The following is a 19,238-nucleotide window of genomic DNA, read 5'->3' on the forward strand; positions in this document are numbered from 1 at the left end:
CTTGATTACTACTAAGCACTTGCCTCAGAACTTGCCCACAGTTTGGGAAGCCCTTTTCATGTTATTTTATCTACTCTGTGATCGCCACGTCTCACTGTAGTTCATGACTTAAAAAAACAAACCACACATTTTTGCCCTCTTTGTGCAACCTGTGTGGAGGCCGCATGCCGTGTGAACACCTAATACCTTTGCTGCTCCTCTAGACCATTTTATGAGACTTTCTGCTTCTGCTCAGGGTCTATTCCTTATGTGCAGAGGAGTATGTGCTCTCCTGGCCTTCCATGAATGGATCTGACTGGCCCATTGACTCCGGTGTTTGAATGGCTCAATAAGACCATGTAATAGGCTCCCACCAAGTGTGGATTTTTAAGTGAGCTCTTTAAGTGAATGGCTCTGACTCACTTTGTATCATTTCATGTCAGTTGATTTTCAATTCCAAACGTGGATTTGATCCACGAAATCCAAAGGAGTTGTGTACTCCTGGGTTTCTTGTAGGGAATATAACAAAATCCATGTTAAAGTAGAATACACTATGGACTCAATTCAGGAAAGCACTTACGCATATGCATAAGTACCACTGAGTACAAAGGACTGATATGGAGAGCTTTTCCATGGCACATAGGTCCCCTTAGCCTAAGCTCCTTCTGGCTAGCACAAATTCTATGTGAGGCTGAAAGATAGGCTAGTGCTGACCTGCTACATGATGGACAAGAATTTCACTTTCAGGGCATATGCAAGCTGGACATATTGTCTCATTGGATTCAATGTGTTTGCCTAGTGGACTTGAAGGCAGAGTTTGGTATACAACTTCCGTTTTATACAAATTAGAACAAAACAGCTTCAACACGAGAATATAGCCCAACGCCTGTGGCCTTTTTAGACAAATTGCTATGTGCATATCATTTAGGGTGTTTTCCATCAGTGTGAAGACCTCCTTTGATGCTAACTAAAACACAGTAGGAACAGCCACATAAAACCATTCTGTTACTAATGTTTTAAAATTATGGCAGTAAAAATGGTAAAAAGCCACAAAAACCTTTAGGCTCCTGCCATTCTCTTTGTGTAGTCACTACTAATATAACAGTTTACAAAATTAATGCCACAATTTCAATTCCAGATAGTACTATTACTGGACTCAAACTCAAATTGCTTTCAGCTGCCCAACACAACTGCACCTTATTAGCCTTTTCAATAAAAACAATTTATTCAAATCCAGTATTATTAGTTACATAATTAAAATGACCCTCAACATAGATGCATAGACATCATTTGGTACTGAGAGATGCAAAAGAAATTAGGACTTTAAACACCCCCATCTATAGTACACAGGCTTCCAGCTTTTTAATTGGTACAACACAAGTGTGTTTTTATATCAGTTTAAATCCAACTCTTAAAAAAACCCCTGCATCTTTAAAATGGTCCCACCTATTGTGGTCATGTTACACTTCTGTGCTATTTTTTTCTACAAAGACTTTATTTTACATTGAACTTAGAATTTTATCCTTCCCAGTATTTCTATGTGGGGCTTTCAGCTTTTGATTAGACAAACAACTGCAGAATCAAAGTCAAGTTAGCTCATACAGAAGCCCAGCCCAGGAATTCTCTTTCATGCAGACCCTACTTCATTATAATTATAGTTTTATCTCCTGCTGCTCAGAACAGGAGTTAGAATCACCATATATAGCTTTTCATGGTGATTCAGCAGTGACGGGACACAGAGGGCAGAGAAGAGCAAGGTGGTGATGAATTAGAAAGATTTTTCAAAACAGACTGACTCATACACTGGGCTGTAGCTTCCACAGAGTCTGCATTAAAGAAAAGCTTCAAAAATTATGCTCCTATTCAAAAGTGCTGAAGAGAGTATCTTACACAATATGTAAGTGCTAAGAAGGGAAAAAAAGAAAATGAAAATATTTGGCTTAATCTGTAATACACTTTTCACCATACATAAAAACTAGCTACTGGATTGAAGAGAAGCACTTTCACAAAACATTTTTGTATTTCTAGACATCATGATGTATGCTTTTTAGCAATTAGCAGTTTTTGTCAGTATACTAGGAACTGTTGTCCATTAAGCTTTATTTTGTTTCACACAGCTGAGCTGACCTGAATAAGGATACAGCCTTTCTGATTGGCTGGGCTGATGTCACTTGCTGGCTTAAACAGACATAGAAGAAAGAATTCAGCATCCTGCCATTGAAATTCAGGATTGCTTGTATGCATGTGCCTGCGGAGAAGCAATACAAATAAAGACCATTTTTTGTTTTGTTCCAGTCAATTGTTAAGGAGATGTACAAAGCCAGGGGGATCTCATTATGGTAATACAGGTTAAATACTTTAAAAGCATATGGTGTTACCATCCTGAATTAAATTGTCCCTGCTGGCTCTGGGAGGCACACAATAATTGTTCAGAAACACATCTTTGTCTTTGTCCAACCAATCAGAACTCAGGATATGAATCACTACGTGAGAATATATCATACTACTTGATAACAGATAATGTCTTGCCTTTTCAATTACCACTTGATTTATCCTTACTAGAGGAACAAGTTCTGCTCGTAATTTTTACTGACCAATTTTTACTGACCAAAGGGTAAAAATAGCTTCAGAGTTTCTTGTGACCCAGTCTGATTACTACAGAAGCTGGCAATGGCAGAGCTGTATGCAACCACTAATTTAGGTTTTACAGGTATTGACATGTTTATTGTACCTTTAAAAAAACGGAAGGAAAATATTAGACATGAAACAAAGATATTTTGCTTTACCACAAATCCTCCTAAAACACGATTTTTGGCTGTAGTTAAGAGCTTTTATCACAGAGTTCTAGTTAGGGGCAACAGAGACTTTTACCTGAGATACTCATCTTGCAATTCTGTGCCACTGTAGAATTCATGTCCCCTGAAGATTCTCTCTCCCTGCAGAAAATACATTCTGCCAGGAAGGCACTGCAATTACATCTTTCATCCACCAAGGCTGCTGTGGCACCAGAAGAGAGGGCAGTTGCCTCAGCTAGCATTAGAAAAGGAGAGAAAGATGCTGCCTTGTCCACAGCATCTTGCCTGTGGGGTCAGGTGTGGAGGCATGAGACATGGGGGGAAATGGACAAAGCAGAGCACATGGAGCCTCTGCAGGATCACAGACTGGGATTCAGAATGGCTAGTGTGGAAGATGGACTGGGCCAGTGGCATAGGAGCTAGTGGGGTGACAGCACTGACAACGAAGAGCTGAGTGGGAGTGCGGTGACCTATGGGGTTAGGCGCAGAGGGATGCAGGACACATGGGGAAAGGGGAAAGAGTGCAGGGATACACAGGGATAGGGGAATGCAGCAGGGACAGAGGTGCCTAACAGAAGTGTGAGGTTTGGAATCAGCCGGGGTCTTCATGAAAGAGGCAACTGATCTCCCTAACAATCCCTCTCCTCCAAACCTCCCCGTTCTATATTTCTTTCCACCTATACCCAACAACCCTCCAAGTTTATGCCCAGGTGCCTTTCCAGCAATTACTTCCTTCTCCATCAGCTCTGTCATTACCCTGACTCTCCACAGCAATTTCACTGCTTCAGAGCAAAATGTAGCCATTATATTGTATCAGTTTGACAATTAAAATATTGTGCAAATAACTTTTAATTTTTTGGTGTAGAATTCCCCCAGGAGTGCCGATATGGAGCTCATTATTTGATATTCACCATTTCCCCCCTTATCAGTGAACAATCTTCAAGTTGGTCTTTGATGAGTTACTGTGCTGGTGGTGTCAGGGGATGTATACTGACTGCCCAGTATGCCCCAGGAGCTGCAACACAACGTGCCACTCCCTGTTTAGGGTACAGGGCAATGCCATAAATTAGCCCACAAAGAGATTATGTGTGTGGCTGTCAGGAGGTCATATCTGATTGGATAGCCTAGGTTTTCAAAAAACAGGTAACTGCTGTCTCACCATTGTTTTGGGATTGTTGGTAGCTATGTATCAGGCAGGCATTAATACCACTGCTGTACTTTTTTTTTTTTGCGGTGCTTCAAATCTCTTCCCAGCCCCTACTAACAACTCTGTTCCTTGCATTAATTTCTCAGGTGTGGTCAGCAGGAGATATCTGAGGAAGAGAAACTGGGGAAAAGGGGTACACTGAGGAGCCAAGGGAAGGAATCACTGAGGAGGAGAAGGAGCAAACATCCCCCCGGCCAGTCAATCAAGCTTCTGCCCCTGGTTTGAGGGGTTTTTGTGCCTTCCAGGGAATTTTACTTATTTTTCTTTGCTATCACTCTTTGAAGAAGAAATCAAACCATGATTCATCTGTAAATATCAAGCGGAATGGCAGAACCAACCCCACTTTTTATTGCTCAGTAGTTTTAGGGAAACAAACTACTTGAAATATTTATTTTTAGATGGTTGATGAGTAGTAAAATATTTTATCTATCGTACATGTAAAGGATCATCACTAAGCTTCCAAGGTACTATCCACAGAAATGGAAGACATAGCTGAAACCTCCAAGAATGTATCAGGCTCCCTACAAACACAAACAGACATCCACATTTGCATAAAAGCATTTGTATTCATGTCTACTTCACTCTGAATTACTTTTTATTTTGCTTCATTAGTGACAGAAAAATCTCCCAAATATCTTAATCCTTCTCAAATTTATATACCCTGAGTACCTCCAATTCTGCACAAGGTGTGGAAGAAAGTACAGCTGAAGATGAGTAGAGACACTATTCCTTCACCGTGCTGCTTTCCACTCCTCTGTGCTCTTAATACTACTACTTACATAGTCCTTTTGTATTTTTAGACCTCTGCAGAGACACTAACCTACTCAATTTTCGCAAGCACCTTATGGTAAGGTAGGCAAGTATTATCATTTTCATTCTACAAATGGAGGATAGAAGGCACAGACAAGTTAAGTGCGTTTCCCCAGGTGAGAGAGAAATACAGTGCCAGAGGACCTGAATCTGAACTTTGATGGGAACACAGCGCTACCAGCAAATTAACTTGCACTCAGATTTTCAAAAGTATACATGTCATTTTATATGAATCTACCTCAGGCCCTCGAAAACCATCATGCACATGCACATATCAGGCATACTATTAAAGAGCCACTGGAGCAGGGCCATAAACTTGAGTCTCAGTCCTCTCAACTGGGGGCCAAAGTATCGATCTAGAGCAGAGGTAGGCAATAAGTGGCCTGCATTCCTGGTCCAGAGATTCACTTTTTTTTATACCCATCCATACTATCCTATAGCTCAGACATCAGAGCAATATTGTATTACTGTTTACTCTCTGGCGAGTTGTGTTTAAAATAATGAATCACAATGGGTACTTAGACTGTAAGCTCTTCAGGAGAGGGGCCAGTCTTTTGTTCTGTGCTTGTTTAGCACTTGGTACAACAGGGTCTGATCCATGACTGGAAACCTAAGTGCTACAGTAATGTAAATAACAACAACAACTTACAAAGGTGTCTCTGTCTCCTAATTCTGTTCATAGATACTGAAACGGGTGGGAACCTAAGGCTTGGGGGCTGGATGTGGCCCCTGGCTTGTCTGAATCTGGCCCCCAAGGCTGAGGGCTCCCCTCTGCACTGGGGAGCCTGTGGGGCTGGAGCACACAAAATCTAATAGCCTGGGCTCCACTAGGCTCTGGTGTGTGAGTGGAATGTGGGGAGTGTCTTTCTCCTTCTCAGTTGGGGACCATGTCAATGAGGATTTGTTTTCTGGGGTTTTGTGCATCTCACTTGTGTGTGGGCCCTGACTGATTTTTCTGTGGGTTAGCAGGCCCCCAAACCCCCAAAAAGGTTCCTCATCCCTGTACTGAAGAATGAACAAAATTTCACTTATGAACTTCTATCACAGACTCTGTACAAATTCTTGTTTGGAGGCAACAGAACCAAGATTTTGTACGTAAACTTCCAATCAAAAGATATTTAGCACAGATGGGCCCATTCTAAATTTATTTTAAATGGATGCTATATCATGTTGAAACAGGCAAGGTTGAAGATATGTCTGTGGGGACATAGCTCCAGGAAAAAAAAAGTAGGGATTAGCTTGTCAATAAAGATGTAAACAGACTGCTCTGAAACTGCCGCATTTCTGACATTAGAAAGTCTTAAATGCTTTGCTGGAGAAGAGCATGTGCAATAATTGGGCAGATTGCCAGGACTGAAATCTGATCACTTCATTTTTCAAAATGCACTGTTTACCCTGGAAACCATCCCCTTAACATTACAGGTTTAAAAAAAAAATTAAAAGATTGAACATAATTTTATAATGGCAGAGACTGTAGTTAAAATTTATTGGGTAAGAGTCTATTCGATGAGGTATCATATACAGATAGCTAACCAGATTAATTTTTTCCCAAACCTTTTATATACAGGCAGTCCCCGGGTTACGTACAAGATAGGGACTATAGCTTTGTTCTTAAGTTGAATTTGTATGTAAGTCGGAACTGGCTCCAGATTCAGCCACTGCTGCTGAAACTGACCAGGGGCTGACTACAGGAAGCTGGAGGCAGAATGCTCTGCCCCCAGCTTCCTGGAATCAGCCACTGATCAGTTTCAACAGCGGCTGAATCTCGAGCCTGGGACAGAACAGCTGGGCTGCCAGGTAGGTCCCTGCAGGACCAACCCGGCAGCACCCCAGCTGCTCTACCCCAGGGTCCACAACAAAAGCCTGGTCTGCTGGGGGGGGGGGGGGGAGCACACTAGCTGCGCTTCCTCCCCCCCCCCAGCAGACCAGGGACACCGGGAGCAAAGCCGCAGCTCCGGGTGTCCCTGGTCTGCTGGAGACGGTCCCCAGCAGACCAGGGACACCCGGAGCAAAGCCGGGGAGGCGGAGGGATCCCGCGCCTCTGAGGCTTTGCTGTGGCAAAAGCAACCCTCCGCCTCCCCGGCTTTGCTCCGGGTGTCCCTGGTCTGCTGGAGACAGTCCCCAGCAGACCAGGGGCACCCGGAGCAGCTTTTCTCGCCCCGGAGGTCGAGGTGGCGGGACCACTGCGCTCTGGGTGGTCCCGCTGCCTGCGAGCTCCGGGGCGAGAAAGCCCCGTTTGTAAGTGCGGATCCGACATAAGTCGGATCCGCATAACTCGGGGACTGCCTGTACTTGAAAACTGTTATGTCCCATCTCAGGCTTCTCTTCTCCAGACTTAACAAACCCATTGTTTTCAGTCTTTCCTCACAGGTCATAGTTTCTAACCCTTTATTCATTCTCCACATCTTTCTGAAATATGGCACCCAGAATTGGACATGCTACTCCAGTTGAGGCCTAATCAGCGCAGAGAAGAGTGGAAGAATTACTTCTCCATATCTTGCTTACATCACTCCAGCTGATACATCTCTGATGTTGCTGTGAAAAAAAGTATCTAACTCCATTTAGATATAACAGGCACAAAAGATATCCTAATAGGTGGAGATGTTTCTGATCTAAAAGTGTGTGTGTGTCAAAGCGTGGAAAGCCTTGCTAAGCCCATATAGTGATAATAATGCAAACAGAAAATGTATTTAGTAGGTTGGTATAAAATATATACAACAGCCATCTACCTATTTTAATTTACACTTGTAACATGACAGACATCCCCACAGCCCGGCAACATATAGGTCTCCAGAAGGCTATTAGAAAGTCTGATGCCATGTCAAGCATCATTGCAACACTGAAATATACTTGTTGACTCAAACCAAATTCAAGCAAGACCAATGCGATGCTGGTAGAAACAGATTTATTTATAGGAGCCAGCCAAAACCATCCCCCCCATCTAGGGCATTGGCCCTCCATTTCTCATGGTGGTAAACTCTGATAGGACTCTTATTCTTATAGGAGTCATCACTAGTCTTTCAACACCTATCTAACAGAAAAAATGAGGTGAAATGCCTTCTTTCTTCAGTATCTCACCAGGAGTAAATTCCTCCCTCTAGGTATCAGATTGTAATAACTGCTGCCATTTCTATCATTGAGGAGTTTCCTATTGGTTTCAGTAATATTCCCAACATATCAATCACAATATTTAAACCCTCCTCTTCACTGTGCCTGGGATTAACAACTACCTTATTCATGCAAAATCCAAGCTCAGATTTACACATGTGCACTTAATTCCTTTTTTTAAGGTTTTTTTTTTTGTACCTCCAAAGCACAGTTTAATCCAATGCTCTAGTCAAAGAAATTATTTCTGATAAGCATTCTTACCTGCATTCTCCATAGTAAATCTAAGCGTTCTCTTCAGTGCTTGCTGTTTGATAGACCTTTGCCATAACTATTGTTTTTCCCAAAGAGTCTCATGCTTTCTCCAACTTCTGGTTGTAATCTTACATTCGGTACAGTAAAAATAGAAGACACTGTGCAAAAAGTGAAAATTAAGAACCTTAAATTATTTTCTTTTATGATAAATGTATTACTTTAAAATACTCAGCAAAATGCTATGGCAGACATACAAATAAGGAATAAGCTCTGTGATTCTTCCTACTGAAGAATTTTTAAAATAATTTAGAAGCAAGTAGGGTTGTTTATAGGAGATGCTTATTATGTGAGTGTACAACATTGTTAGACATTTTTTTTTTCAGATTGTTTGGTTTTGCTCATTCTATTTTTGTCTGAGATTCATTTTTTCCCTATCACTTTTGCAGTTCTCCTATATAACCTGTTTTACCAGAATGCCTAAAAATAAGACAAGGCAACCAATAATTCGACTTCATGTCTGCTCGTCTGCTTCGACTCTGTTGCTTGTGGAACTGAGCCTTCACATTTGCCTTCCCTTCATGGCAAAGGAACAGAACTGAACCACAGTGTAAAAACACATTAAATTGGTTTAAAAATATCCAGTGAATATTTAAAAGCAAACCAATATATCTGCATCATGTATGGCCAGATCTGTAGCTGAGCCACTGGAAAAACTTGTATCGAGATTGCAAGGTAGTGCCAGGAAAGTTTGCTTATAGAACTACAAGGAGTCCCATGGCACCTTAAAGACTTGCAAATGTATTATTTGTGAGATGCATCTGAGCTGCAGCCCATGAAAGCTTATGCCTTAATAAATTGTGAGTCTTTAAGATGCCAGAGGATGCCTCATTGTTTTTGTTGAAATAGACTAACAACTACCTCTCAGAAACTTACATGGAACTCATTATTAATGGCCATGATAATATTAATGATGAATGTTAAATGGGGAAGGCTTCACAATGATGATCAAGAGACCTGGCTCCAATTAGAGTGCCTCAGACTGGTTAAGAGAAACCAGTATTTTCGTTTTTGCAAACATTAGCACCTGCATATTAGACACATGTATTAGGCAGAAAAATAATCTATTATGTGCCCCCGTCAGACAGAGAACATAATTACACATGCACGTTTAGAGGTTAGACTGTGACCTTCATAGTTTTCTTTGTCCAGTAAATGCGAGTGCAGCTAACAAGTGGTAGGTCTATAGAACTAGTTGGAAAATATAATTCTCATTTCATTTGAAATGCCAACATTTAAAAACTTTTTTTTCCATTCTCAATCAGAACAAAAAGTCACAATTTCAACATTTCTCATGGAATATCAAAATATTTCATTTCAATAATGTTGAATCATTTCATTTAAAAAACATCATAATGTTTTGTTTCACTTATGACAAAATGTTACAATACAGTATAAATTATATGTTTAAATTATATCATAAAAGTTGAAAAGAAGCAAAAATGTTGATATAATTTGTTGACTTTTTTTCTATGAAAAGTTCGATGCAATTTACATTTTTCCACAGTGTTTTGATTCAGATGAAAAGAGTTTCCATCTAACTTCTTTCTACAGGTTGAATCTCTCTAGTCTGGCACCCTTGGGACCTTACCAGTGCCAAACCAGAGAATTTTCCAGATCACAGGAGGTTAATATTGTCTAGCAGCATTACCAACACTTCCACTGTTTACGGTGTTCTTAGAAGACATTTAGAGGTAATTAGAGTTAAATGGCAGCATAGAACATTAAGAGGTAGGACTGGTGGCTATAAAACTTTATGGGACCATAGGAAACTTGGACACACCCAGGATAAGTGGACATCATGCTAACTAAAATCATACCGGACCACTGATATTGCCAGATCAGACTGTGCCAGACTAGAGAGGTTCAACCTGTAACGTTAGGGATTCCTTCCCCCTTTCACACAATTGTGATTCTCCATAGGTTTTGTTTTTTTTAAATGTGAAGTATTATATTTCAATTTCACATGGACTTTACAATATAATGTATGCTCCATAAAGAGGAACATCCATAACATGGACTCTTAAAATGGCCTAGCGGGTGTTTTGATTGCAAGGCTGTTGTCTATATTGTGTGCTAAATACTTCTGCATTTATCCAGAAATTTAACTAACATAAAATATAAATAGGAAATCTGTCCAGATGCCCGGATAAAGTATTAAACCAGACAAATGTAGTCACTAAAACTAATCATTTCACTACAAAGTAAACATTTTCCAAAGTCTCCAAGTATATGACTTCTTTGTTTTGTAAATATGTTTACAAGTATATCCAAGTTGTACTAAATAGAAATGATTGTAGTACTTGATACTGAGATTGTCCTTCCTTGCATCTGGATTTATGCTTCATAATGATTATCTACTAGACACAGAAAGAGTATATCTGTAACTCAAAAATTTTACTGGAGGCATTTAACAGAACCTTGCTTTAAAATATAATGATTTTTCATCTTTATTCTCCCCCCTTCAAAAGGTTTCACTGCTCCTGATGTTTAACGTTATGCAAAGACGTGTTTCTGCCAATGAATATCGCCTTATGGTTATGCTTCTGCAAATAACCTGCTGTGAGCTGATAAAAGGATTAATGCAGCCAAAATTCTTAATCTGTGAAATTACAAATTAAATTCTCATATTAAAAATACCACCCTGAGGTATTTTTTGTGGTTTTAATTCCCCTCTGGTGTTCTGCATACATTGTGCTTGTTAATGACTAGGACAAGACTGTCTCTGTTGGCAGCCTGCTGCAGAGTGATAATGCGGAGGCATTTACTTCACTGATAGAACTGGATTTAACCACTGACTGATAAACTAAGTGGCAAGTGGGTAATAAGTCCATATTAACAGAAAACTACTACTACAGAATTCAGAATTCATAGACTGACAAAATCCTGGCTAGACTAAATTGTACAGTCAGACAGGATTGAGATATCACCAATGCAGAGTGATTTTTGTTTGCCATTTAGTAGAAAAAGGATAACTAAAGTGGCATGTCTCATGTCTGATTAGCCATGAACTAATGAATCTCTTTGCATCATACTTTCAGCAAAGACAGACTTCCTTACAGTCTCATTAGCTTAAGAATGGGTGCTCTGGAAGGAGGACTGATGTCTGGGTAGAGGGGTGAGAATCGTGGATCTAGTGTTAATATAGGAAAGGAAAATATATGAGCATTGCAGGTGAATTGGGGAATATAGCCAATTAGTGACGAGGATTTTTATCTCTGCATTAGTAGGGTACCTTGAGTACTCGTTTACAGAGCTGGCTCAATATGGAGACCAGTGCAGTTATCTGTTAGAAACTAGAACAACTAAAATTTTGAAGGAAAGTTGAATTACTAAAAAGTGAAGTAAACTCCTGTTGATTAAAGCCAAGTTTTTCCAACATTAATGTCCAAATCTCACATTTTATTGCTCAGATCACCGTGTTACATGATAATGTAATGATTTAAGTCTATAGATATTCAACTTGGACCTCATATTAAGGTACTTGTGTTTGAAAACCATAAACAATTTCTATTGTTAGACTGCAAGAACACTTTTATCCATGTTGATTTAAATAAAAATCACAAATAAGGTTCCCATGTCAAACCTATTTATGATTAAAAAACCAGTCTCTGGATCAAAAATAACCCTATGTGGTATAAGCACGGTTTTGCCAGTATTCGTAGTAGTGACTTTCAGCATTCTGGGGGAAAAAAAAAAACCAAGGAAATCTGTGATATAAGTACTTCACAAATATTTAAAAAGGAGTTGACAGCATTTGTGCTAGATGGAACATTTTTGCCAAGACAACCGGAATGTGTTTTGTTTAACAGAAGAAACAAAAGAGCTGTGTTTGAATACTGAAATCATTCTCAGCTAATAAAATGAAGTGCAAGTTTTCTTCTCATACATTTCAATTCAGCAAATTAACCAATTGTCTACTTTGTGTTCCTGAGTCTTCTGAATGCCAAGTCTCTTTTGTTATAACAGATACAGTGCATGAGAATCAAACATTGCTGGATTTTTATACTGTGTGCTGCAGCTAGTTAAAAAGTACTGTATGTTATGATGTGAAAAGCACTAAATATGTAAATTGTATTTTTTCCTCTTGCTTTATGACAATTCAGATAATTCTCTTGGCTGCACACATAATCAAATACAAAGATAGCTAGCTGCAGACTGCAGAGTAGAGATAGCAAAGGAGAATCCATTTTTTCTTGTGTCAAGCAAACTATGTAATTTGAACTACAGAATTTCACTCATATTATATATATACACACCCACACACCACATACCAATTTCATTGCTTTTATTCAACTCAGAGGTTGTGTCATACTCACTATCAGTTAGCTCCCATAGCCGTGGGGGCAGATCACTGAAATATTCGTGGCTCAGGGCTGCCTGTGCTGACAATCTGTTCTTTGGGAAACACTGAAGTAGTTTGGAGGCCAGATCCTCTGCATGATTCACATAGCTTAGCCTGAAACACAAGCACAAAGATGTAAAACAAACATACCTACATACAAGCTAGTTTCTCTCTCTACTACAGGTTGAGCCTTCCTGATCCAGAATCCTCAGGACCTGACTGGGGTCAAATGCCTAGCCATTGGCCCCAGGGGTCTCCTCCTCTCTCTTCAGGGGTACTGGACTTTCCTTCCACTTTAACTAGAGGAAATACCCGCAACTACAATTACCATTTTGCTTTTTCCTTCCCTATTTCATTTTAACACACTGTTAACTTGAGAACTGATACACCTAGAAACCAATGACTTATACCATCTAAATACATGAAATCCTAGCTTTTAAATGCCAAAAAATATCTCTGAAGTTTGCGAGACAGCAGCTATTAAAACCAAATCATATTTGTCATACTATATGTATATCATCTTACTTAGATTGTAAATTCTTTGGGGCAGAGCGAGAAGCAGGCAGACCAGGTGCCAGCTCATGCCAAGACCCCAGGTCTCACTTAAATACTGACAAATGCATAGCTGGAAATCAATCTTGCTTACCTGTGTGTTAGCAGTATCAAAATAGATATTCAAGTTATAAAAATGTATTTAGTGTTTAGACTACAGAAAATGCTTGTAAGGTGCTGCATGTATTAATCCCTATTTATCATATATGTATGCCATGTTATAAGGTAATGTTTAAATGTTTGCTCTGCAACTGTAGAATGTTTGCTAAAATTGTTAATTCCCCATAGTCATGTGAGAAGCTTAACCAAGTTAACCCCAAAAGGTGTTCTCTCCTGTCCCTCAGAAAGGCTATTCAACCCAAATTGGTCTTATGCTTTGTCGATTGCTTCCCTAGCCCATTCATGAAGAGGTTATGTGCAGGAATGCTCATCTCATCAGCTTGGATTTGGACAAGGAGAAACTGGGTCTCTTTATGCTGTTTGAACTCTGAAGGGCAATGATTCCTAGATAAAGCAAGAGATCCCCAAGCTACTTTCGCTTGGATTATTCCCAAAGAGTATAAAAACTTGCTTGTCATAGAAGCTTCTATTAATGTTTGAATTTAAGATGGTTTCTCACGTGAGCATATGCTTATCTCCTTTAATCTTGTAAATAACTCATCTTTTTCCTTAAATAAGAAATCTTTACTTAGTTTATTGATGGACTATAGTAATACAAAAAGCTGCAAAAACCCACGGTGACCTCACATCCCCAATAACCAAATGTCTGTAAAGACAAACAGGGACATTCTAACTTATTAGAGCAGGGCTTTTCAAACTCTGGGTTGCGGCTTGTAAAAGCAAGCTGCTAGCTGGCCGCGAGACGTTTTGTTTACCTGCACCTCCGCAGATATGGGCAAGTGCAGCTCCCACTGTCCGTGGACTGCCATTCCTGGTCAATGGGAGGTGTGGGAAGTGATATGAATAGGAATAAGCAGGCCAAATATTCAAAGTGTTTGAAACAGCTCCTATTATCTGCCCATAAATGCCAAAACCTACAGCTTTTCATTCAGATTTATTTTAATAAGGCAGGAAACCTTATTAAAATAAAGGTTCAGTCTGGGATGGCACACAAGTGAGAAGCGAAAAAAAAAATCTCACTGATGAGACCCCGGACTGAGGAGAAAGATACTACCCACATTCTCCTCACACACCAGAGGCTGGGGGACCCAGGCTAGGAGATTTTGTATGCTCCAGCCCTGCAGTGGAGAGGCAGGGGGGCTGATGCAACAGCATGGGCTCCCCAATACTGGGGAGGAGCCCTGAGACTCAGCGGCTCAATCCAGGCAAACCGGGGGCCACATTTGGCCCTTGGGCCTTCGGTTCCCCACCCCTGCCTTAACAGAACTATGACATGAGGACAGTCAGTCTTTCCTCTTGTGTGTCTGAAGCTGATTTTCTGGAATATCATGCAAGAAGCAAGGTGACATATAAGAGAGTCCCTTTATTCTCAGGCTCTTATAATAGTGGCTTGAAGTTCAATAGTTTATAGTGGCCACATTTAGAAGTGACTAGATAGCTGAAAATCATATGCGGGTTATAATGAATTCGAGGTACATGAGACAGAAAAATCTGTGTGGCAGACTTCATAAAGTCTCCACTTAGGTCCACTCTTACCAGAGTTACAGTACAGTGTCCACTATGCTTATGAGAGCCACAAACATCACTTAAAGTTACTCGAACCAAAATGAAACATTCATTACAAGACGAAGCTCAAGTATTACTCTCTGGGGTGACTTTATACTTTCCCTTTAAGACTTCTGCGCACTAATAAACACAAGTAACTTATATATTTAAATTACGGGCTCATATATTGATAGTGATAAAAGTGTGATATTCACTGCATTTTGGATCTGTGAGCACTAAAGGAATTTTCCTCTAATAAGCCTCTCTGCTTCATTCTTGCAAACAATGACAGGTTTAACCTCTCTAGTACAGCACCCTTGGGACCTGACTGGTGCCGAACCAGAGAATTTGCTTAATCACAGGAGGTCAATACTGTCTAGCAGTATTACCAACACTTTCACTGCTTATTGGGCCCTTAGAAGACATTTAGGAGTGATTAGAGCTAAACAACAGCACCGAACACAGAGTCAGCACTAGTGGCTGTAAACAAATTGTGTGCAACCGTGGAAAACTTGACCACACTCATGATAAGTGGACATTCAGTTAATTAACATCATGCCTGATCACAGATGTTGCCAGACTTGAGAGTGCCAGAGTAGACAGGTTCAACCTGCAGGATACCCTTTCCAATTAATTGGAAAGAGTTGACAACCTCAGGCAATTAATCCCAGTTAATCATTATTTCAAAAAGTTCCCGGAAGGCTTATTTTTGTATTGCTATGACAGGGTAAATGTACACAAACTGTAAAAGGTAAATTTCAGTGTCATTTTGCTATATCCTTTCCCTTTTTCAGTTTGTGATGTAATATGGGAATCAGTGCCAGTCATTTACCACAGCCTACGCTTTACCAGAGGATTAATTCCAAGTTCCATTTTTATAGGTTGAACCTTCCTGGTGCCAGATAAGGGAATGCCAGATAAGGGAAGATCCCCTGCCACCTTCCCCTCAGCCCACCATCCCACCCCTCCGGCTGGCTCTTTTGCCCCTGCTGCTGGCCGGGTGACATGGCTGTCCTGGCCCCGCTGCCAGTGGTTTCATTGCTATAGGGAGCAGCTATAAACAAACCCTGGCCTGCTGGGATGCATGCAGTCGCGGCCCTGTTGCTGTGGTACCAGTCTCGCTGTTGGGCCAGCACAAAGCCCTGATCTGTCTGTAGGACCACCCCGATCCAGGTGGGTTGCCACGACCCCGTCTGGACTTCCCCTGGTGGGCTGTTGTGGCCCAATTGTTGCCGGACCAGAGAGTCCCAGTTTAAGGAGGTACAACCTATATTTGGCTTTTTATATCACTGAAGATCACCCATTAATTTCCACATCAAGCCCATTTCCTCTATTTGAGCTAGAACATACCTTTAAATATATGTAAAAAAAGTTCTATTTTTGTTTTTTTGTTTGTATTTTGGCTCAGCAGTGCAGAAATTCTTCTTCAGGAAATGTGTCTTTTGCAACTGTCTTTTATGGAGATTAGCTGGACATTGCAAAAGGAAATATGCATGTGAAATCTTGAAACTTGTTTAAAGCAACTCATCCTCCAAATTAAGAAAAATATACTGTATGTTCAGAGACTGTGAATACATCCACTACATGAGAACTTGTTGGTGCAACTAATTTAATACACAACTTTAATATCTTTTTACAAACATCGTCTTTTTAAAGTTCCCAAGAAATCAGTTAAATATTTATCTGATATACATTTCAGTCAGTATTCCTTAATATGGAGGGAGTTTGATTTTTCTGATTGGGCCCTGTATGTGCTATATAGTGTAGTAAAGTTTAAGAACCCTCTCCTCCCCCCCCCCCAAAAAAAAACAAAAAACATTTGGATTCCTAAATATACCTCTTTCTGTATGGTGATAGGGTGGAATTTCATACAATATGGCTTGGTAGCTAAAATATAATAGCATGTTTTTTGTCTCACAGCAGTTGGGCTATATAGTAACTTGGCATGCAAGATATGGCAAGTCTCAATATTCATGCTTCACTTACTGTCACACTAATCACTTTGGAATGGTTACTGGTCATGGCAGCATACATAATTTCAATAGAAAATGCTGCATACAGCAGAGAAGCCCTTAGTGCTGCCCCTTAATCTATAAGAAAGTGCTGGTACCAGCAGCAAGGGAATGGTTTTTAGAAAGAGCTAAATTGTCAATATTTACAAAAATACCTATTCCCTTAAAATAAAAGACCTAAGCATACACATGTCCTTAACGCAATAAAACAAGTGCCACTGTAGGTTATTTTACTTTAAAGTTATGAGTTGGACTAGAATTGAATAGCTGTAAATCTCACTGGATTATAAGAATTTGATTTAATTTCAGAAAATGGGTTTACATTTCTGTCTGTTGCAAAGGAAGGTCAGTACTTGGTCAAGCAGAACATGACTAGGATCACTGAAGTTTGGTTTAAGCTTTTGAGGGGAAAAACAAAAGATTCAAGCATGTGCAATGAACTTCTGAACTCAGGGTGCTTTGCTTGTTAAATGAAATGAAGAGTGGAGTTTAAATTCACATTAATAATTAAGACATGGGTATTTAAAAGAGAGATTAGTCCCGTCTATGCATTTTTGTCAGAAAATGAAGTGAATCCTTCCCCAAGGGAAACAGATTTTATTTTGTGTTTACATTTTCCAAATCAAACTGTAATTTGACAGTACAAGTCTCATGGCATACTTCTAATGTGTTTCTCTTAAGGCACTAACTCCCACAATCCCTTTGAAAATTCTAGATCTGTGTCCTTTTGAGTATACAAGAAAATACTATAATTATTATTTCATTATTCATATTGCACTAATGCTGAGAGGCCTCCACTGTTATCAAGGCTTCTTTGTGTGAGATCCTGTATAGAAGATACAGAAAGAGACAGCTATAGCAATCTAAACAGACAAGGAAAGAGAGTAAAGGTGTATTACCAACATTTTAAGACTGGAGAATTGAGGTAGAGAGATATTAATGGTGATATTTTCAAAGCATGAAGAGTAGTTAAGTGTCAATGCCCACTGGAGGTGCCTTTAAACATCTCCTAAGTGAATCACAGTGACACAGTAAGTTTGTAGCTGAGCTGAAATCAAAGCAAATTCTCTAGAGACCCTTTCTTAAACCACAAGATCAAGAGTCTACAACTCTTCTAACCTAAAGAATTGGATATGCTAGCCAAAACAAGTTATAAGCAGAAAAAACACATCATTTAATTGAGTGTAATGTTAAAATGTTATAAATAGAATGAATACGAATGATAAATGTCTCAGTGCTAGGTCCAACATTACACTGTAAAACCAAAAATGTACTGTGATTTTTGCCACACCATCCAACTAGTGGCTTTAACTCACAGACTCCCACATAGTAAATATCAGAGATAAAAATTCCTAGTTTTAGGCCACTCTCATCTGCAGGTATAAAAGTGTGCCAATTTCAGGTGTAATGTTTTCTTTGTCAAGCCATTCAGTCTTTAGTCACAGATATGCATATTTGTACATCTAAGAAATAATTTTTTTTTGGCTACATAAAACATTACAATATTCTATAGCAGGTAGATCTCTTTCTGTATGAGCTTTTATTTATCAGATCTGAAGTGTACACAGTCACAATGACATCTTCATACACAAGAAAACTATTTCAACCTGCATCAAGGTTGCAGTTTAAAATGCATTTAAGATGGTTATTTTTCAAACCAATTTCCTTCAAATCTATTTGAAGTGTTGTGAAGCCTTTGCTGAAGGGTCTAATAAGGGTAAAACTAGGCAGCTGCATCTGTCTTTGCAGGACTGGGTCCTTAGTAATACTTTGGTTTCCTTTGCAAGGAATAGGATTTTTTTACTGGGTAAAACATGCTAAATAAATTTGAAGGGAATGAGTATGAATGAGAGCCAACTGAAATATGTAATTTTCTAGAATCCTGACACAAGCGGAAGTACTGTATTTCTGAGCATGAGACATATCACTAGGAGTATGCACAGGCATTACATTAAGCATGTGTGCCAATATTTGCAGGCCTAAATTGAGTAATGTCAGCATTTACCAAATGTGCTCATGCATATTGTGAGGGCTCCCATTGATTCCAGTGAAATCATCCATATGCTATAGAATACAGAATTTTAGCACATAAATATAAAAGGCTGGGCCAACTTCATCCTTATTGTAACTCCCCTAGAGTTAATTGAATTACATCAGAGATGAATTTAGCCCATATCATTACTGTGATGAAATCACCATGAAGACGACCAAATTAGGACAGTTTTCCAAATCGGATGCTTTTATTTTCTGATGCAGATAAAAGCATAAAATCTAAACATTGTGACAAACATCCAAAACTACGGACAATACTCACATTTCCTATTCGGTTTGCCCTGACCTAGCCTGCTGTCTGTGTAAAATGACATACCACCTCTGATAAAGAGTTACAAGGAAAGTAAACAATATAAATCAAAGACCAAATGAACGCCTAAAGGAGGCATAAACTGTAAAACAAA

At 39.6% G+C, this 19,238-nt stretch overlaps 1 protein-coding gene across 3 annotated transcripts in view; it reads right to left on the reverse strand.

The window, feature by feature from the left end:
* Positions 1 to 19,238, reverse strand: part of CDK14 (cyclin dependent kinase 14) — a 530,833-nt gene that overhangs the window by 82,751 nt on the left and 428,844 nt on the right. For all 3 annotated transcript variants that reach the window (XM_075922396.2, XM_014569231.3, XM_075922397.2), the window contains 2 exons: positions 12,528 to 12,667; positions 8,161 to 8,309 (listed from right to left, as the gene is read on the reverse strand). In XM_075922396.2, the coding sequence (XP_075778511.2) occupies positions 8,194 to 8,309; positions 12,528 to 12,667 (256 nt within the window). In that variant the 3' untranslated portion in view covers positions 8,161 to 8,193. The remainder of the gene's footprint in view (positions 1 to 8,160; positions 8,310 to 12,527; positions 12,668 to 19,238) is intronic.

This window comes from Pelodiscus sinensis, chromosome 2 (assembly GCF_052426305.1).
Source record: "Pelodiscus sinensis isolate ZL-2025 chromosome 2, ASM5242630v1, whole genome shotgun sequence".
In the NCBI taxonomy this organism is placed as follows: Eukaryota; Metazoa; Chordata; order Testudines; family Trionychidae; genus Pelodiscus; species Pelodiscus sinensis.